The sequence below is a fragment of the Epinephelus fuscoguttatus genome, linkage group LG10 (assembly GCF_011397635.1).
Source record: "Epinephelus fuscoguttatus linkage group LG10, E.fuscoguttatus.final_Chr_v1".
NCBI lineage: Eukaryota > Metazoa > Chordata > Actinopteri > Perciformes > Serranidae > Epinephelus > Epinephelus fuscoguttatus.
In genome coordinates, this window is record NC_064761.1 from 39,079,674 (window position 1) to 39,099,346 (window position 19,673).

Here is a 19,673-nt window from a genome sequence, read left to right on the forward strand (position 1 = left end):
TAATGTTGTCAGACACTTAAAATAATAATCTGAGCCTGTCAGTGGCAAAAACAAACACTTTCAGTGGACGTAAATTGACAATGAACAATTGCCCATTAACATTACACTGCAGCATTCTCTCAATACTGGACCAGTTTTAAATATTGTTGTCTTCATTCACCACTTAAGCCCAGTTCAGAACAAAGTATGCAACAAGCGAGCTGAAACAAAGAACTGCTTGCAATGTGCCGTTCTGCAATGTTTTAAAAACCTGCCGTTTCACACCAATGCAACTAGATGAGATGGTGTATCATCTCTATGCAACAACTCTCTGTACTTCTGTTCTGATTTGCAGCTTTTCAGGTTGATTTTGTGGCTGAATATAATTTGTAGCTTCTTAAAATATGACTGAGGATAGTGATAGTGAGATACTGGCTACAGCTGCATTTGTAGTAGTGACGAAACGGTAAAAACATAAACAAAACGAGCATCAGATGGACTGTATTCATATTTAATACGCCACAATAATGTAAATTTACCGGTGCCAATTAATCAGTCAATAAGAGTGAGTGTGTGGGCGGGGCATAAGAACATACAGTGAGCAGCAGCAGCGACCCATCATGAGGATGGACACAGAGAGCTCGGTGTCTGCGGTCATTCTGACTATACCAGCGGACTTCACTATAAGCTAATTGGCTGTTGAAACAGGTGACGTGCTTTACTTTCTAAAACCAGCCGTCTGTGATTTGACCAGTGGAGTTGCAGGTGACACCATCAGCCAGCCAGTTCACACTGCTGCAACGTTCCAAAAGGGTTTTGTCTTATTCGAATCTTTGGTCTGAACTGGGCTTCAGACACAAAAACTTGGGGAAATAGGGTCCAGGTTAAAAAATACCAAAGTTAGCCTTCATCATTTACTCACCCTCTCCCCAGCAGTGGCGTCCTCCTCCAGACTGTTGAGGGCGTTCTCCACTCTGGCCAGTCGGCCCGACAGGGACAGCAGCAGACTCACCACCTTGTCCAAATCCCCTACAAACATCCTGAACTTGTCCAGCTCGTTGGGTTTGCACACCTGCTGGACTCGGGCCTCCACCTCGTCTCCCAGAGCGTTGTTGTCGAGGACGTCCTCCTGAAGACTCTCCCGGGCCTCGCGCAAAACCTGCAGCTTCTTGCTGAGGCTGTCGATCAGCTCTTGCTGCAGAAGGACATAAAAAAAACAGAAGATATCAAAGAAAAAATCTCTTTAACCTCAACTTTACTCCAAGATTAATTTGTTATGTTACACTTCCCAGACACGCTCATGTCCACAGAGTTATGTTTCGTCATCATATGAACACTGAGTGGGTTTAGTGAGTGTGTGGTACCTTCTTATTGGCCAGATCAATGTCCAGCTCGTCCTCCGAGTCTTCCTCCTCCACCTGCTCCTGCATGTCCTTCATCTTAATAAGGAGCTCAGCTTTGGGAGCAGATGTGCTGTAATAGGTAGAGCTGGTCACCATGGTAACGGCTGCCAAACTGTCCTCCTTTTCCCTGAAACACCAGTAACAAATACACAAGTTAAACTTCTGACAAAACAAACAAAGGGCCTCACGAAAGACTCACTTGTACAAACACTTCTGTCCTGCTCTTTAGTGACAATTTTCGAGCACTTAGATTTTTCTTTTAGCTGCTAACACAGTGCTGACAGATGTTTTATTTTTCTGTGTAACAGAATTTTTAATGTTCAGGTTGGTTTGATCAAGACTGTGTTCCTACGACTAACACTTGAAAACATAAAGCTGGATCTTTCAACCATTTATGAATTACTTTTAGCACGTTATTCCTCCTGTTTAGCCATTTAGTTTTTGCTGTTTCACCTGCTTATTCATGTTCAAGTTCAGCTAATTATTTCAAATGTTAATCCTTTCTAACTAAACCATAAGTAATATTGGTTTAGCCACTCTACAATCTTTCTGTGTGTACCCAGGCAACTTCAGAAGTATCTCCTAGGGCAAGCCAAAATCTTAAGGCACACCTGTATTTATATCTGTGATCTGTTATCACTCTTATAATGACATAAATATTTGATTTTATTTATTTATATCAAGAAACAGTTGACAACCAAGCATTACTGGTGAAATATTTAACAAAATTATTTAAGAATTCATTTTAAACTTTTTAAAATTACGTCAAAGCACCAGTAACACATCCATTTCAGTGGGCAGTAATATAGGATAATGTGATGTGTCACACATGTGAATGGCAACAAGTAAGTTCCCCAATTTTTAAAATTAAATTACATTTTATAGCTTGTTTGCCTCGTTATTCGGAAAAGTGTGTGCACAACATACTGATACAGTCAATTAAAAACTCATTCATAACTTTTTGTATAGGCCCAGTTGAATATTGCAGTAATAATGTGTAGTTATCACAAAATCCCACAGCACACCATTTGAGAACCACTGTCCATCCATCACATCATATCATACCACTCATTATAAACCCTTTAGCTTTAATAATATATATTGTGTCTTCATGTAAAAAAAAATGCTGTCTTCATTTTTTAAATGGTGTGGCATTGTCATGATGGGATATCATTTGCAGCTGTATTAATAATTTCTTATTGGTCAACCTATACAAATTCTAAAACTGTAAGATTCATCTGCAGATGTTTGACAGCAGGACTTTAAGCTCCGCTGTGTGAAATGAAACCTGCAACAAAAGGTCTAATGAACTCCCACATCCTCATGAGCAGGTGGTGCTTATCAAGTAAACCAAGGAATTTTATGTCTGTCACGTTAAAGAGAATTTAATCAGACTTGGATCACTCGTACGAGCAAACTTCGCAGGAAACTACGAGGGATTCAGGAGACGAATCTGAAAATGTTCTTGCATGAGGTCCTTTTTTAGGGGGCCCCTTCAGTATTGAATGAGTCATGCATTTGAATAACTTTAACCTCACAAATGACTAAATGTTTACAAAGCTAATGATTTTCCAGGAGCGATTAAACACCTCAGGTTTTTACATATCAAACAAACTGGATATGCTGAGAATAAATACACCTCAGGTCACACCAGGAAAGCTGAGCAGGTGAGCTGTGTACACACTAAAAGTGCCTTGAACGATGCAATGAACCTTCATCACAGCAGACATTTTGACTTGTAGGAAAAGTACAGGTGAAACTGATAACATTAACGATGGCTCAGTTTCATTAAGTTTGCAAGTGAGCTGTTCCCCTGCTCTAAATGGAATGCAGCCATCATTAATGTTGTTAAATACATCCGTGCTTTTCCTTGTGTGACATGTCAAAATGTCTAAGAAATAGTCTGGATCTTCTGAAGTGGGGTTGTATGAGCTACTAATTAATAGTCAGTGTATTACATACAGTAGATATCAGTTGGCATGCCCCCAGTTTGGCAAAGCAGGCAGACCGGGCGCAAGAGACCTTAGCAATGTGCTGCTGTGAACAGGGCATGGTATTTTAGCGACCTAAAAAACTCAATATCAGTTTTAAGTGTACACTACCTTCACATTACCTCGCTGTCATTTCCATCAGGAAAATTTTACCTCACAGAACATGGGAGCTTGGTTAGTGCCTGGTTAGTTTGTTTGTGTTATTGTGTGACTTTGGTGATTCTTTATTAACCCTTTTAAAGACCAAAGTCCCACAATAAGGGGCTGTACACATGTTGCATCTTTAACCGCGTGGAAAATGCGAGGTCAGGCGCTGGGTGCAGCTGCAGGTTGTGTCTGAGGCTCCTAAGCAACCTCAACAACGTAGCATGGTACCACAGCCCGTCCAGGCACTGTTTATAAGTGTGTAGGCCTATTGTACGTGGGACAGGTGTAAAGCTCTGGGTAGCCCTGCACCACATGATCAATGTTTCCGTATTTAGCAAGATGGAATATTTATGGAAGACGGGAAAGATATCTGTCGTTTGTGACTGGTTGGTCCTCGTGACATGATGTACAGTGCGCGCTGCTGCACTCCAAAAGTTGAACTCACTTTAGCTCAGAGTGCACCAATCGTGCCCAGGAATGCGTGTGCGCCGCGACGGAACCACTCTGGCGGTTGAGCATGCCTGACGCGCGTCTACATTGCATGTGTCCGACCTCTGACACAAACAAACCAACTGATAGAGGCAGCTGTAGACCAGCAGCTCCTGTGTCAGCAATATTAAATTACTTTTTTTCTCAATTAATTCTGGCTGTGAGGAGAGCGATAAAGAAGCTTAATTCCCCCATTAAAAAGGGCCGCCTGATGATAAGGTAAAGCGGTGAAAATATTCTAAATATAGCGTGTACTTAAACTGATACTGTTTTTTTTAGGTGACTAAAATACATTTTAGTACATTACTCAGGTCACTTGCACCAGTGCTCCTGCTGACCGCCGTCTACTCTAGGTAATACACCGACTATGAATAAGTACCTCAAACAACCCCACCTCAAAAGATCCAAACTATCCCTTTAAGCACTCCAGTTGCTCACAGTTATAAACAGTATGTGAGGCTGACCTTTCCTCAGCAGGGCGGCTGACCGCGTGTTTCGTGGGCACCTTCCTGCGCTGGTGACCACCTTCCAACAGCTGCTCTCCCTGAGGGAAGATTCCCTCCATCAAGTCCATGGTGGTCTTCATCTTGCTCTGGTCCAGAATATCAACCAGTGACTTATCCTTGCCCATGATGTCCCTGGCTAGCTCCTCTCTCTTCTGGTCCTCGTCAGACAGCCCTGTGGTTACCGTCACCCTGGTGCTGCTGGGCTCATCAGCGAGCTGTGGCGGCTGCTGACTGTGGAAGCTGATTTGATCTCCAACAGTGGTCATGTATGTATCTCTCTGGGGCTTTGGGTCTGTCTGGACGGCCGGCACGCTGTCGGGCTCCCTCTGCCGAGTAAATGCACAGAAGACTGAGTCCTGCCCTGCAGCTCCCAGACTGCCGAGCCTGGTCACACCAGGACCCTCAGCTTCGAGAGCAGGGGGGTCACTGTGCTGCAGATATGGACAATTCTCCTTCTCTGTGACCCCCTCGGTGTGGACAATCCTGATGGGCACTTTCTTCCCTGCAGAGTGGTGCTCGATCACATGCTCCATCCTGAAATATCACAAACACAGACAGAAACAATCTTTGAGTTTATATCTGGAAGGAGGAGGAAATCTCGTCAGTCCTGCCATACGTCAATTTAAAGTTTCACTGCATGATGGCAACTGAGATTTTTTCCATGCCCAGTCCGCTGGAATATCCAAGACATCTGGACTCCTCCCACCACATTGGTTTCTGCTCGCTGCAATAATCCTGCTTGCAGTCAGAAGTTCACTACAGATGATACCAATTAGTTCTGAACCAGGAAGATGAACAAACAGCTTCACAGAGAGGGCATTTAGACTCCATTTTCTGCATTTAGCTGAAGTATGCTCAGACCGCCAGTGGCTTTAAAAGACATGGAGAATCCTTTTAATTTACTGCGGCTTGATAGCACTCACGAGTTGATTCTACAAAGGCAGTGACTCTCAATAAGCTTCTTTGTAGCATAAGGACGTGATGAGTTACAGCCACTGTGGGTCACTGGGTGTCAGTTAAACAGCTGCAGCAGTACTACGCACTTCTGAATAAATCTCCAAACAAAATAAAGTTTACCTGTTTGAGTCTTCATCCTGTAGAGAGGCCGGAGGCTTGTCGCTGAGTCTCTGTGGGGAAAACTGTGGAGATGGCGAGCGCTGCCCCTCCATAGTGGCCGGCCCTGCAGCTCTGTAGGAGGAAGCCGGGGGAGACGAGGCAGGCTGAGGATTCGATGTTGATAGATGGTGCACTACCCCTTGTCCTTTGTCCACAAGTCCTTTGCCCTGCTCTGAATCTCCCTTTGCAGAGTGGGTGGGGACGAAGGCGGAGTTAGGGTCAGCGTTTGGAGAGCAGTGGGTGAAGACTTCACTCTGGGAACCGGTGAAGAACTCGTGGGAGTCGACCTCTGGGCATTTGGGTGGGGGAGGCTTCTCCGGAGCAGAGGGCTTCCTCCTCGGCCCAGACGGCGGCTCGGCGTGGCTGTGGTCCTCAGGCTGAGGCAGGGTGGACTCTATGAGACTGTGAGAGATAGATGTAGGTCTGTGGTTCACGGTGGCAGCTTTGTGTCTGCAGTCAGGGTTGCTTCCTAGGTTCATGGGCGGAGGGGGTGGCGCTGGGTAATGCTCAAACTCTACTGGTTTTTCTCTCACTTTACAGTCACCAAGGCCTCTGTCAGAGAACCTGAGGAACACAATAGAAAGCTTTTAATTACACACTGTTCAACAGGCAGGCAGCGTGGGCTATCATCTGCAGCTCAATCAAATAATACACTGTGGCAGAGGCCTTGTTCGTCTCTCCAGCAGCCACTATGATTATTATGCCAGCGTGACAAGACACACGTCTCCCTCTCCTCTGCAAGCCTCCTCCCTGGTAACTGCTCAACTGGCAGCCTGAAGAGGAATATTTCAGTTCCCACAAGTCAGCATAGAGGAATAAATAATCCTGCAGTGCAAAGAAGCAAGACCGGATCACTTTTTCCTGCCTGATTCACATTTACAGTTTTAACTCTTTGAGGGTAAAGTCAGACATGGAGGAGGAACAAAGGTTCAAAACTCAGAGATCACGGGAATCATTACAGGCCTGACAGTGGACTAAAGGAGGTGACTGTATACTAACATTTTAACAAGTGTGTGTTCTGTGCTTTAGTATAATTTAACCGGTCCCTTCAGGCTTTCATGGGCTCTGTGGAGGATTGTTGTGGCCCTACAATGCCTGATTTCTGGCAGCTTTTCTGAAAGAAACTGTGATGCATTGCACCTGTTACAAAACAGTTTACCCCAGCTTTCAGAATCTAGCAGAAATTTTTGTTGGTAAATGTGAGATGCTCGAATCACATTAGGTCTGCATCTTCACAATAGTGTAATAAAAGGCTATTCAATGACAGCTGGGACACAGTTTTTGGAAGCTATTAGTTATGAACATGGGTTTTGGATGTGCACAACTGCTATGTTTGTCATAATCAATCACTGACATGAAACACGCACAATGTAACTAGACCCGTGATGTTGGAGAGTTACAGCAAATGGCACAAGAAATAAAGGGATGGTGTTTGCTCAGGTGCTCTCTGGGTGCGCTCGGCCTGACAGAATTTTTGGGTACACTTAAATGGCTGGTGGCCGATACATCATAGAACATTTGCACATAGAAAACATATGTTTTTAGCCTTTTATTATGGATTTTTCAATAATTACAGAGTTTTAATTCTCACCCATATTTTTATTTGTCGTATAAAACATTTTCCGACTGCAGACACCTCAGTGAAACAAGTCAGTCCTCCCCATGTTCTATAGTAGTGCGCCAGCTGCTGAGCCTTTTGGTGACTGCAGACCAGATTTCAATGTGCATGTGTAGTACCACGTTAGTATGATGCTGTGACTTCTCCTCCTTTAACCTCCTTGCCAGAAACAAGGAAGTGAGTTTGGTGACTCTTGGGAAACTACGATAATTGGTCAAATATGCAGAGTTGCAGTGATTGGACAAAATTGCACAGTTGCAGGGATTGGTTGAATTTGCGTCAACTATTGCGATGTTGACAAAGCAACATCCTGGAGGGGCTGATTTAACGTCACGACACATTGGAACAACACGCTGGAACGCTGTCATTAACTTCGTTACAGACTATATGGTAAAAGCATGCAAACCCGACACATACTGTGGTTTCATGCTCACAGATTACATTTCCATGCATGCTCTGATACAAATTCAATTAGGAGTACTCAGAGAACATCAACACATAAATCATGCAGCTTTGATTTAAGACAAAACTCTGATACAGGATCAGAACGGTGACTTCTGGACAGACGGACGCCATAACTCAAACCTCCCAGTTGCAATTCTTACAAGCTGTGACAAGTTACCCAATGAGCAACTCTTGCAGCAGCTTACCCCTCCTTCATACCTCAGCCTCAGCTCTGCGGAGGGTGTGAGAAAGTTAACAGAGATATTACTGCAGTATCCAGCAGGAGGGATATGGGTTATGTATCTGTGCTGTAGGTGTATGGATACAAAACACTAACAAATCTAAGACAGTTATCTGTGTCCATATGATAAATAATTACTTAAATGAAAACTTTAACCTCCAAACGATCATTTATATGTCAGTTACTCACTGTGTTATGCTGAATTCTGGTTTTCTCACGTGCCTCTTGTGAACGAAGAAACCAAAAACGGAGAAAATATTTTCTCAAAACATGTGTTCACAAACTAACACACAACTCGTGCAGTATAATGCAAGTCTCATTTATCAAGTCGTATGCTAAACAGACAGCCCTTTTCGATAGGGATCTGAATGTAAAATGAAGTATATCAATGCTAACTTTAAAGCAAGACTCCACTGACAGAAACAATAATTTTACCTTGCTGAACACAGGAGCTGCTGCTACTGCTGCCTCGATCAGTTCGGTTGTCTGTGTCACTGTGTGACTTTGGTGAATCAGAACTAACCCTTTAAAACACTTAAGTTTCACTTTTAGTTCAGTTCCCCATCTGAAAGGGCTGACTGTTTGAGAAGTAATGAGCATATGACTCGACAAATGAGACTTGGATTATATTGCAGGAGTCGCGTGAGTTTGTAAACGGATGTTTTGATGTTTCCTGTTGTTCAGTGCGGACCTCTATGACTTCAATTCATCAAAACCTTTATCCATTTTTTGGATTCTTGTAAGCATTCGAGAAAAACAAAGCTTTCTTTATGAATTCAACCTAAGACAAGGTGATGAACTGCTATAATAATGGTCATTTGGGGAAGTATTGGTGAAGTATTCCTGCCCATCAAAGTTGCCCAAACATCATTACTTTCTTTTCTGATCCTTTCACTGTGAACTTCTTTGTCAAATATGAGAATGAAACACATTTAAAATAAAGCCAAGGTATGAGCTATAATACAGCTACACTAACATTAAATACAGTATAACTCAATAACTGTAAAAAAGAAATGAATGAGCCAACTCACCCTATGTGACGCTTTACTGCTGTCGTTTCCATAGAGCACTAGTAAAAAAAAGCAACTGTCACACTGTGTGTCTGCCGGCTCTCTGTGACAGAAGCCACCTGCTGGTATCTCTTTACACCTGTATCAATAACACTATCTGGGTGGAGCATGTCTCACTTAGCTCATCTCTCAGACTTTTCAATGACAGTAACATCCTCTGCACTGTTGTTGTAATGCAAATGTGAGTGTCATCTGGTGTGGCTGCGACAATGGAGGTTGCTCAAGACAAGATACTCTACACCCTTCAATGAGTTTCAACTGTGGGAGTTTAGGTAATGCATAAAGACTCCTGAATAACTGGTTACAAACCATGAAGTTATCTTGACCACGTCACTGTACATAGTTGAGATATGATTCTGAGTAACTGGGGAATAAAGAGAACAATGTTTCTATATTATTGGTATTTAAAAGAGACCTACTGTGTTCATTTTTAGGTTCACACTTCAAAAACACTCTTTTTTCTTACACTGTCTGTGCTGGAACACCTGTGTTCACCCTCTGTCTGAGAGCCTAGGTTTTAACGCCTGTCTCTAAAGTCCTCTTACCGAAAAAGCCCAGTCTGCTCTGACTAGTCACTGGTTATTCCATATCTCGGGGTCTCTGCAATGACTGTGACGAACAATAGCGGCACTTTCTACTTTTATTGGTGAAAATAATCACTAATAAAAGCTTCTAAACCACAATCTTCACAACCGGACATGTTCCAGCAGGAATATGATCCGAAATCTGATCACCAAGAGTACATGTTTCCCTGGTGCTAGCATGTAGCTACATGTAGCAGTGTATAAAATGTAAACACTTCCAGTAGGGTGTCTGGAGTAGAAGACCATATTAAGCAATCTATCACGGTCTGACACCAGCTTGTCTCGAAAGTAGAAAAAACAGTTGTAATGGAGTATTCAGAATGGTCTGAGGCCTGAGGCTTGTGCTAAAAGCCATCACTTTTACATATGTTTACCTTTTTATTTGAAACTTTAGCCATGTTATTGACTGAAGTATGTCAGGCTACCATAGGTGGAGATATGCCTCCTTTCAGCCGGTTGACCTATTCCGTCACATACCAAACAATCGACAAACAAGTTAGCTACGATTAGCTGACGGTAAACTGGTACTATGGTGGACAACTTTACAACTCTGTAACGTTACATTTTGTCCTTTCAAAAAATGCTCTGGATGTAAATTTCGCCATGTTGTTATCAGCTTCTTCTGCTACGAATTTAATGGTTTTGACTTCTGGGTCAAAGCCCGGGGTGGAATCTGTGGAGCATGCGCAGAGCGCCTACGCCAGTTTGGGTCCGACTGACTGTGTACATGCAGGAGGAATTAATCTGGGTGTTTTAGATTTAGTATGATTTCAGTGGATTTTAAAACTCTGATTTTAGTTGGACTAATGCAATAAATAGATTTTCTCTCATGTCATGTAAACGTACTAACAGATTTCTTGTTAATAAACCAACCCAGATTCTCAAAACCAAGCCCAAGTTAACTCACACAACACATTATTTAACAAAAAGTGACACAGTGCCCCTTTAATACCAGAAAAAACTAAGCTTCAATGGTCACAGCTGGCTCAATAATTCAAGAACTACATTTTAACAGTCATTGGAATTGGAATTTCTCAATAGTGGGATTAATAAAGGTGTATCTTATCTTATCATACTTTAACATTAAACACCACCTCACTGTTTTCATATGACAACAGTTCATATGGGATCATCAAAAGATCACATGAAGTCATCAGTGTTACCTGTAAACATTTCTGCCCTGCCTGTAAAACAAACAGTTACTAAGTAGATTAACTCCAGTGTGACTGGAGCGCTTTATACACAGACAGCTTTATATTATTGTGAGCATTATCTAAAAAACTTCCAAGCTTTTACACAATTCCAGACAAAGTTGGAGTTGATATTTCAACACTGAGTGAAGATGTGAATGTGTGATTATAGGTTAGCAAACATTTTGCCACTTAAACCAACCTACTGTGATACTGTTTTCTCAGTAGCCTTTCTCCAATTGTTGGAGGGAAAAAAGTCAACAGCATAATTCCTTATGTCTTCGAAAGCAAAATAAGAGTCTGCAGCCAGGCTAGCAGCTCTGTGACGGTAACGTAAAGCAAAGCCATTAAGCTGAATGTTAATGTCAGCTAGGTATCAGAAAGGGGCAACCTCCAGGGCTAGCATAGCATCAGCTAACTAAGCTAAATAACACAGTACAATGGCTGGGAAAAAAAACATATGATTGGCTGATGCTTGATGGTGTCATTGGAGCGCTGAAAAAAAAGTTGAGGCGAGGTCAACTTTCATTTGCAGTGCATCACGCACATCAGCAGCGACAAGTGTCAGGCGTCAATTTGTAGCTTCACATCACCGGCTTCCATTGTAAATGACGTCACTCTTGGTATGAACACAGCACAATGAGTTGGATGTTCAGTTTTTCCATTAAGTACATTTCGTTTTAATTGTTTTAAGCTTTTTTTTGCGAGCAAAAATTTGCATTAGCATTAGTTAGCTGTAAATACACCGTGCTAACCAAGCTAGTAGCTAGCGTTGGGGTTATCGCCACCCTCCTTCAAAATATGGTCACCTCTGGCTCCAAAAAAATCCAATATGAGTCCACAAACCAATGGGTGACTTCATGGTGGCTACGTCCATTATCTTATACAGTCTATGATATAATATTTACCACGTTTAACATGTCAGTTTAGCTTGTTAGCATGCTAACATTTGCTATTTAGCTGTACAGCTGAGGCCTGATGGAAATGTTGTTAGTTTAAACCAAAGTTTTGCACACATTAAATTTTTGACCTCATGATGCGGCCAGATAAAAATGTATAGGATCCCCAAAATTATTTGAGTTCATCCTGAGGGGAACATGAATGCCTGACCCAAATGTCATGACCATCCATTCAGTAGCTGTTAGAGATCTCTCAGTCTGGACCCCATTGACAGACCAACATTGCCATCCACAGAGCCGTGCCGCTGGCGTGCCTTAAAATCCAATTATGCAAAGTAACAGATCTTATTGATGATAATTTCATGCCTTCGGGCTGGCCTCCTGAACTCGGGTCACCATCACATTCTGCTGGAGGGCTGAAGAAACACTTCCTCACTGTCACAGACGTGGTCAGATGCCTCGCCTACACCCGTAAACCTCCAGTCAGCGACACAAAGCGCAGCCAGAGAGACGGCTTATGTTGTCACAGCTGCGCCAAGGCAGTGCCGCTGGTATGCATCGATAGATTATAAAGACTCCACTGTTCCTCTACAATCTTACTGCCCTCATTTCACTGATAAAGCTCAGGAGTAAAAACACAATAAAATATCTGTATACGCTGAGAGAGCGATGACGACACCAGTGCAAAATAACAAATAAAAAATGTGAAGTAGAGCAGTGGTTCTGTATCTTTTAGAGTTGATTTTAAAGTTCTTTTACTTGTTTATAAAGCTTTAAATGTCCTCACCCCGGCCGGCATACATCAGAGATTTTATATCATTTTATGTTCCAGCTAGATCAATAAGGTCCTCTACTGCTTTACTTTTAAATGTTCCTCATGTGTCCCATAAAAGTACTGGTGAGAGAGCTTTCTGTTTTTACGCCCCTAAACTGTGGAATTTGCTGGTTGGGTTGCTTTATTTAATATTTTATTGTGTCTCATTGTCTTGTGTCTGTATCATTCCAATTTTGCTATGTGAAGCATTTTGGGCTGCATGTTTGTATGAAAGGTGCTAGATAAATAACGTTGAGTTCCCACTCTTTTATCTTTGAGGGACCTTGTTAGTATCGTTGAGTAACCTGATGACCCCCGACTGACATATTTTATGTTATAGTCAATGCATAACAATAAAACTACAGAGCAATTGATAAACTGTACAGTTAACCAAAATAGTGAATGAAATAACTGCAGATAGTTTGTGTAAAATGAGCTTTAAGAACTTTATATGCGTATATATAGAGAGGATTACGAGTAAGTTGCCCCCGTCAAATTTCGTCCGGCCTTCAGCTCTCAACAAAACCCTGACAAGTGTTATAATGGAAAACACTATTTCCTAGTGAAAAGGACAAGAAGTTTGCTTTGCTGCGGTCTGTTTTGGACCAGAGCAGAGGCCAGCCCGATGCGCCACAGTGTTTCCACTTGTTAATGTCTTTGCCGCTACAACAAGAAAATAAATGGAGCAAATAAAACTCCTTTTCCCTGCTGTTTGATGATAGATTTAGATCGCCAGTTGGAGTTATACACCAATCAGCCAGAACATTCAAACCACTGACAGGTGAAGTGACTAACTCTGATTATTTTGTTCCAATGCATTGTTCTGCTGGGAAACCTTTGGTTCTGGCATTCATGTGGATACCACCTGACATGTTCCACCCACTCAAACACCGTTGCAGACCAAGTACCCCCCCTCATGGCAACAGTACTCCCCAATGGCAGTGGCCCCCCAGCAGGATAAAGCACCATGCTACACTACAAAAACTGTTTAGAAATGGCCTGTAGAGCGAGACACAAAGCTCAAGGTGTCGACCTGGCTTCTAAATTTCCCAGGCCCCAATCTGCTCAAGGATTCTTGTGATGTGCCGGTACCCCAGGTGTACCCCTAATCCAAGGTGGGGCCTCCTTGGATTGGACTTGGCTCTGACCTGTGGAGGCATGGACACAGGATCTCTGGGAGCGGTCGTTGGTCTGCAACGGTGTTTGAGTGGGTGGAACATGTCAGGTGGTATCCACATGAATGCCAGAACCAAAGGTTTCCCAGCAGAACAATGCATTGGAACAAAATAATCAGAGTTAGTCACTTCACCTGTCAGTGGTTTGAATGCTTTGGCTGATCGGTGTAAATGCTGTTGCAAATGTCAGTTGAACTCAGCATTTGTGAAAACTAAGTTTCTTGTAAAAGTGTGTGAGAGGGGATTACTTAAAATATAATTATTTTGAAAATGCTTCAAAAACAGAAGGGGATCGACATTTGTGTCAATAATAGTCAAATTGTTTTAAAAGATATTCAGTGTATTAACATTTATTCCAGGGCTGGTCGGCCTTCTTTGACCTTTCGTAGGCTCAGTCACTGGTATTTGTTCATTTATAAAGCCATACTGGGTAAACTCCCTTCGTACATTTGTACTGATCAGAGATCTGACTGTAGCTTCAGTCTGAGATCTCAAGATTTAGATTACTGTCTTGTCCTGGGGCACGGACTGAGCTGGGAAAGAAAGCTTTTATGTGCTCTGCTCCTCTCACTGGAAATAACCTTCAGAAAGATTTGAAACTACGTGAACTGGTCTCTGCCTGATTTTAAAGCTCTCATAAGTACAAGGATGAATAAGTCGGTTGGGTCTTGTCATTGTGTGTAGGTGTTGGTGTGTACCTGTTTTTTATTGTGTGGTTGTTTGGCTGTAACTTTTTGTGTGCTGCTGTCTCAGCCAGGTCTCCCTTGTAAAAGAGACCGTTGATCTTAACAGGACTTACCTAGTTAAATATGTGTTGAATAAAAAATGAAAATAAAATAATACTTGTGGTCATATTTTCAATCTCAACCATAGCTTAGGTCATGAGATCTGCTACTTCAATACACAAACAAATATTAGTGGGGCCACAGCAGACTGCAGATGGACATTTAATACCCAGGAATTCACATAAAAGACACAACTTACGATCCATGTACAAATTTGGACACAGTTTATTAATAATTGCATTTTTTTCCAATCATATATGTATTAGAACTCCTGAGATGTACTGCTTTTACAAAGTGTTTGCTTGAGTCAGCTGAAGGTTCGGTACACATACATGTGTGTGTACATGATCAGCTTTATTTGGAGCCAAGACAAACCTGTATGTGGGTTTATTTTTTGACAAATTCAGTGTTTCCACTCCTCAGCACACAGTCCTGTTAGTTCCTTGGTTGTTTTAATTGTGAACTCTTCTAATGCAGGATGGGCTGTTTAGCAGAGAGTGAAGGTTCTGTCAGTACGGCATGTGTTCACGTCTATCTGTAACCTTGTTTTAAATATCTTGAATAATAATCTAAACTTTAAAAGTAAGAATTTGTCATTTAGTTGTCTTCACAGAAATAAATGAAAAGCTAAGACATCAAAAAAGTCAGTTAAGACTCAAGAAGGTTTGCGACCCCCCCATGAAGCTCTGGCAACCCCTCGTGAGGGTCAGGACCACCAGTGAAACAGAGCACAGTCCATTATAATGTTAGCACTCAGTTTCAATTCACCCATTGATGACAGATAATAACACTAGTTTACTTCCTCTTAGATGTCCTATGATTACACAACAGACACTCTTTACAGTTCCTTGAGTTTTGCTTTCAATACTGGAGACAAAAAACTCCCACTGCCAAAGACACTGGTGCACCAGCAGCTACATCAAACAAGATTTACTCACCCTGTGGCAGTGCTGAGCGGTTCAGCAGGTTTACTCTCTGTCTGGGAATATTCTGTCTCAGACCGTCTTGCGGGAACTTGAATCTTCTGTAGATAAAGGTTCAACAAACACGTGCAGTCAGTTAAGCAAAACCACAAACGGGGATTTTTTTAATTATCTGAAAAGTTCTAAAAGTTCTACTCTATTGTTAATTAGTCAGACTAACTCATGCTGCAGCTTCCTGGTTTTCCAGCAGTGAACAAAACATCAGCGTGTTGATGCCCCTCTCTCTTCCTTAAGCTGAGGGTGTGTCATTATGAACAAACATGGATTAATATTTGACTTGGCTCAGTCCTTTCTGCTCCTGCTTCTTTCACTTCAGTGTTTGTCTTCATGGGATATAAAGCCACCTTGTGGGCCTGAGACAGTTGCAACCTTTAAGTGACTAAAAACAGTTTACAACCAAGAGGCTTCTCTTAAACCCTTATACTGTCAAAACTTGTGCATGTGCAGGATTTTTGAACGTGGGAAGACCCGTAACAATAGGTGATTTCTGACTGCCAGCAGACCAGAACAGGATAAGCATGCCTTTCTGTTTTTTTTTCCTCTTCTGGTGTGTCACGTTCAATGTCACAGACAGGCCAGGAAACGGATTGGTTAACAAGAGAGACCAGTAAAAGACCACTGAAAATGTCACTTATATCTGTTACTTATACAGTCGCTCTCTTAAACTCGAATGATATTCAAATGCTGCTTTGACAGAGACAGACAGCATTTTGTGGCAGCCCATCATTGCACTGTGTCGTTAAAGGGGCTAAAATTAGTGCTTCCGCTTTAGTGTCGTATTTTCATAACTGCCGATCGGAGCTGGAGTGAATGCCAGTTGTAACCTTTCCCACTAAAGACAAAAGCCAGATGTTGGCAGGTTTTTCGTCCAGTGGAAAAGGGTCTCATTTTGAAAATACCAATAAAACATTTGTTCAAGCCTTTTTGAGATTGCAAACAATCAGCATTTGTGCCTCACCTGTCCGTAGAAGTCAGCTGAAGGAGATGAACGGGATCTCTCGTGGAAGCAAGCGTTCTTGTTTCTCTCCTCTGGTCCTGGATCCAGGATGTTATCGGCTGATCGGTACCGTCCAGAGGCTCTTGTTTCTGGAGGGGGTTTCTGTATAGTCCACCTGGCCTCGTACTCAGCGAAGGTGCCAAGTCTTTGCTGGTCTGGGAGGAACTGCTTGTTTGCAGAGTGGGGACCTCCCTGGACCTCTTCAGTGAACTCTCTGCCCCTGATGCCTTTCACTGTGTCCTCTGTTTCACTGGCAGAGGCAACACCTCGGGTCTTTGTCTCTGTGGGGTTCTCGGTGTAGCTCTGAGGGGGAATGTGATTGGGAAAAACTGGTTTTACGCTTTCTTTGAGCTTCTGCTGGTCTAGTGAGGAGCTTTCATTGCGAGGGAGATCTTCCTTCACCCCAACTTCGTGGATTTTGTCTGGTTCAGAGAAAGACCGCACCTTCTTTTCTGCAGGGAAACGCTTGCGGCCACCAATGCGAGCTACCTGACCAGCAGCAGGCCCTGACTTACTCATCACAGACTCCGAGACAGTTGGCAGAGGGGTGACATCTTTCCTGGCCAGCCCTGATGAAGGGTAGCTAGGTAAGGCCTCAGCCGCAGGGTGCTCCACCAAGACCAAGTCTTTTCTCCTGAAAGACGTAGCCTTCAGCACCCTCGCTTGTGCTTCCTTCAGATTATCTTTGTAGGAGTTTGTAAAGGAGCCATCTGCAGAAGTCGGCGTGGTGCTTTCAGGGGACTTCCAGACATCCTGATCATCTTCAGCCTCGCCCTCGGTACCAGGAAGAGCAGCTGCACTCATACTTTTCTGCAGCTTCGCTCTTCTCATCTGGATTTCGTTCCTTAATGTGGTGGCAAAACGGTCACTGCGTCTCATCTGCTTGCTTTCAATGGATTCTTCAGAGTTTGGGCCTCTTGTTCTCTCATCTTGGCCTGCAGCATCCAGGGACAGAGAGTGAAGCATGGGGGTCGCCTGGGGGCAGATCTTGTTGCTCCCTTGGCTGTGATGTCTCATGTCTGGAGGTGATTCTCTCTGTTGTAGTGACAGGGACCTCCGCTGATCAGAATGTCTGCTGGGAGGGTAACTCATGAACTGAGCCCCTGCATTTTGTCCTCTCTGACTTCCCCTATCATCAGAGCTGGATTTGGAGGTTTCTAGTACAGTAGTAACTTGGTGTTTGCTGTATCCATTACTGTCTTTACTGTGAGGGGAGTGTTGCTGCTGTTGGGGCAGATGATACTTGACTTTGGTGACCGTCTGCGGGCTGAGAGAGTTACGCTCATTTCCAGTCTGTGCCAGCTCCACGCCCGAGACACTCTTCCTGTCCTCTGACTTTCCCGACATGGACTGGGGGTTATGCTGCGAGGGCTGACATGTTGTGACACAGTAGTATCGGCTATGTCCGCTGCTGTCTGTGTTTTGGTCAGAGGCTGTGGTTGACAGGGAGGTGCTTACGTTCCTTCTCTGGTTCTGACCAAAGTGCTGTGCAGAACCGTTTGTTGGCAGTTCCTGCATGCTACAATAGTAGCCACCTACGTTCTGTGGCTTTGGAACAGACATCGCCCAGGGCTGAGAATAAAAAGTGCTTTTGTCACTATGTTGTCTTTGATGGTGGGGCTGGCCTTGCCGAACATCACTGCTGGAGAGGGAGTACTGCTTGTTTGAGCTGAACTGGTTGTGATTTGATTTATCAGATGAAGTGTAAGAACCATCGCTGTCATTTTTCAGGGATGGGTTGTGGCTGCGGCGATTTTCCGTGGAAATCTTAGAGGGTGCGTGTGACTCAGGTCCTTCAGGGTGAGCTATAATGAGCCCCCTTTCATGTACCTTCGTTGCAGCAAAACTGTCACTGCGTGCAGGTGGAGGGGGAGGGGGAGGAGAGGGGGACGCAGTCTTCTTTTTTTCAGGGACGTGCCAAACAGGTCCCAAGCTGGTCCTACTTGAAGTGGAGTGGCGGGAGCCGGCTGAATCCTCAGCCTGTGGACCCGCGCAGCCTGAGTTGACTCCTGGCATCTGGAAATACGCCACCCTGTCGTCCTGTTTGACTCCCTCGATCAGGCTCTGGCTGTTTCTGCCATTGTTAGGCTTTCCACCTGCGTCCCACTGACTGACTTTATAGAGCACATTCTCTGTTGAGGCAGCGTTGCTCTTTGAGAGGGTGTAGTCTGGCGTGCCAGAGCTGGTGGAGAAGGAGCTGTAGGCTGAGTCTCGTTTCCCTCCTCCAAGATGCTCCATGCTGTTGTTGGACTTGGCAGGTGACAGCTGACCGGCAGGGTACGGGTGTGAGACATGCTCTAGACTGTCCATGCTGCCGAGAGAGCTGAACTGGTCGGACACTCTGCGCAGGTTTGTTTGCTCCCAGCCAGAGGAGAGATCAGTGGAGGATGAGCTGGAGGTTAAAACAAACAGGCAAGTGAGAAAATACAAATAACAAGCTGCAAAATTAGCCATTTAAAGAGATTCTTACAGTGAGAAGAGTACTTTGCCCACAAAATGACCATTTTTAAATCACTCATTCACTCACCCTAACCCTTTACTTATTTATCCAGGTGTGTGCTCAGTGTTTCCCAAACATATATTTTCACTAAAATCTTACTACTGAAAACACTTCTGCATAAACAGTGCAGGCATGTACTCATCTGTGCGTGAGACTGTTTATGCTCAAGTGTTTTAAATAGTAAGGTCTTAGCTATAATGCATGTGTTTGAGAAGTACTGAGCGTACAGGTGAACAAATCAAACTTAGATTATACTGAATGAGTTGGGTGAAAGTTTATAAACCGACGTTTTGATTTCGTTTTGCTGCTGTTGCACTTAACACCCCTCTGGTATCAAGTCCTTTTCTTGACGTCGTTATCCACCGCGGCCAGTATGGCCTCACTGAGGGCAGGATTCGCAACACTTGCTAGATCCTTTCATCAGCAACCAAACAGAAAAACATTTGCTCTCTATTTATTGTACAGGGTGGTTTTGCAGGCTGTTCGTTTTTAAAATCTAGGTCAGAGGGAATTTTTAAAAAACTGGTTGCTATTTACGGGATCTCGTCTATTTAAAAATCAGCCCAGAATAAATGTTGGCATTTGATGTTTCTGCAAACCACCAATGTGTAACGTTTGTACGTCATAATGCAGCAGATATGTTGAAACTTTTGTGTTTAAATTTTCAATTCTATTTTGTAACAACGCTGTAGTTAAACGTGGTCCCCTTTCACCCTCATGAATAAAGACAACTTTAACACAA

At 43.3% G+C, this 19,673-nt stretch overlaps 1 protein-coding gene across 3 annotated transcripts in view; it reads right to left on the minus strand.

Annotated features, from left to right (window-relative positions):
- shroom2a (shroom family member 2a) overlaps positions 1 to 19,673 on the minus strand; it is a 60,321-nt gene that overhangs the window by 3,581 nt on the left and 37,067 nt on the right. For all 3 annotated transcript variants that reach the window (XM_049588565.1, XM_049588566.1, XM_049588567.1), the window contains 6 exons: positions 16,393 to 18,823; positions 15,390 to 15,475; positions 5,593 to 6,195; positions 4,474 to 5,049; positions 1,344 to 1,509; positions 902 to 1,174 (listed from right to left, as the gene is read on the minus strand). In XM_049588565.1, coding sequence (XP_049444522.1) covers positions 902 to 1,174; positions 1,344 to 1,509; positions 4,474 to 5,049; positions 5,593 to 6,195; positions 15,390 to 15,475; positions 16,393 to 18,823 — 4,135 coding nt within the window. The remainder of the gene's footprint in view (positions 1 to 901; positions 1,175 to 1,343; positions 1,510 to 4,473; positions 5,050 to 5,592; positions 6,196 to 15,389; positions 15,476 to 16,392; positions 18,824 to 19,673) is intronic.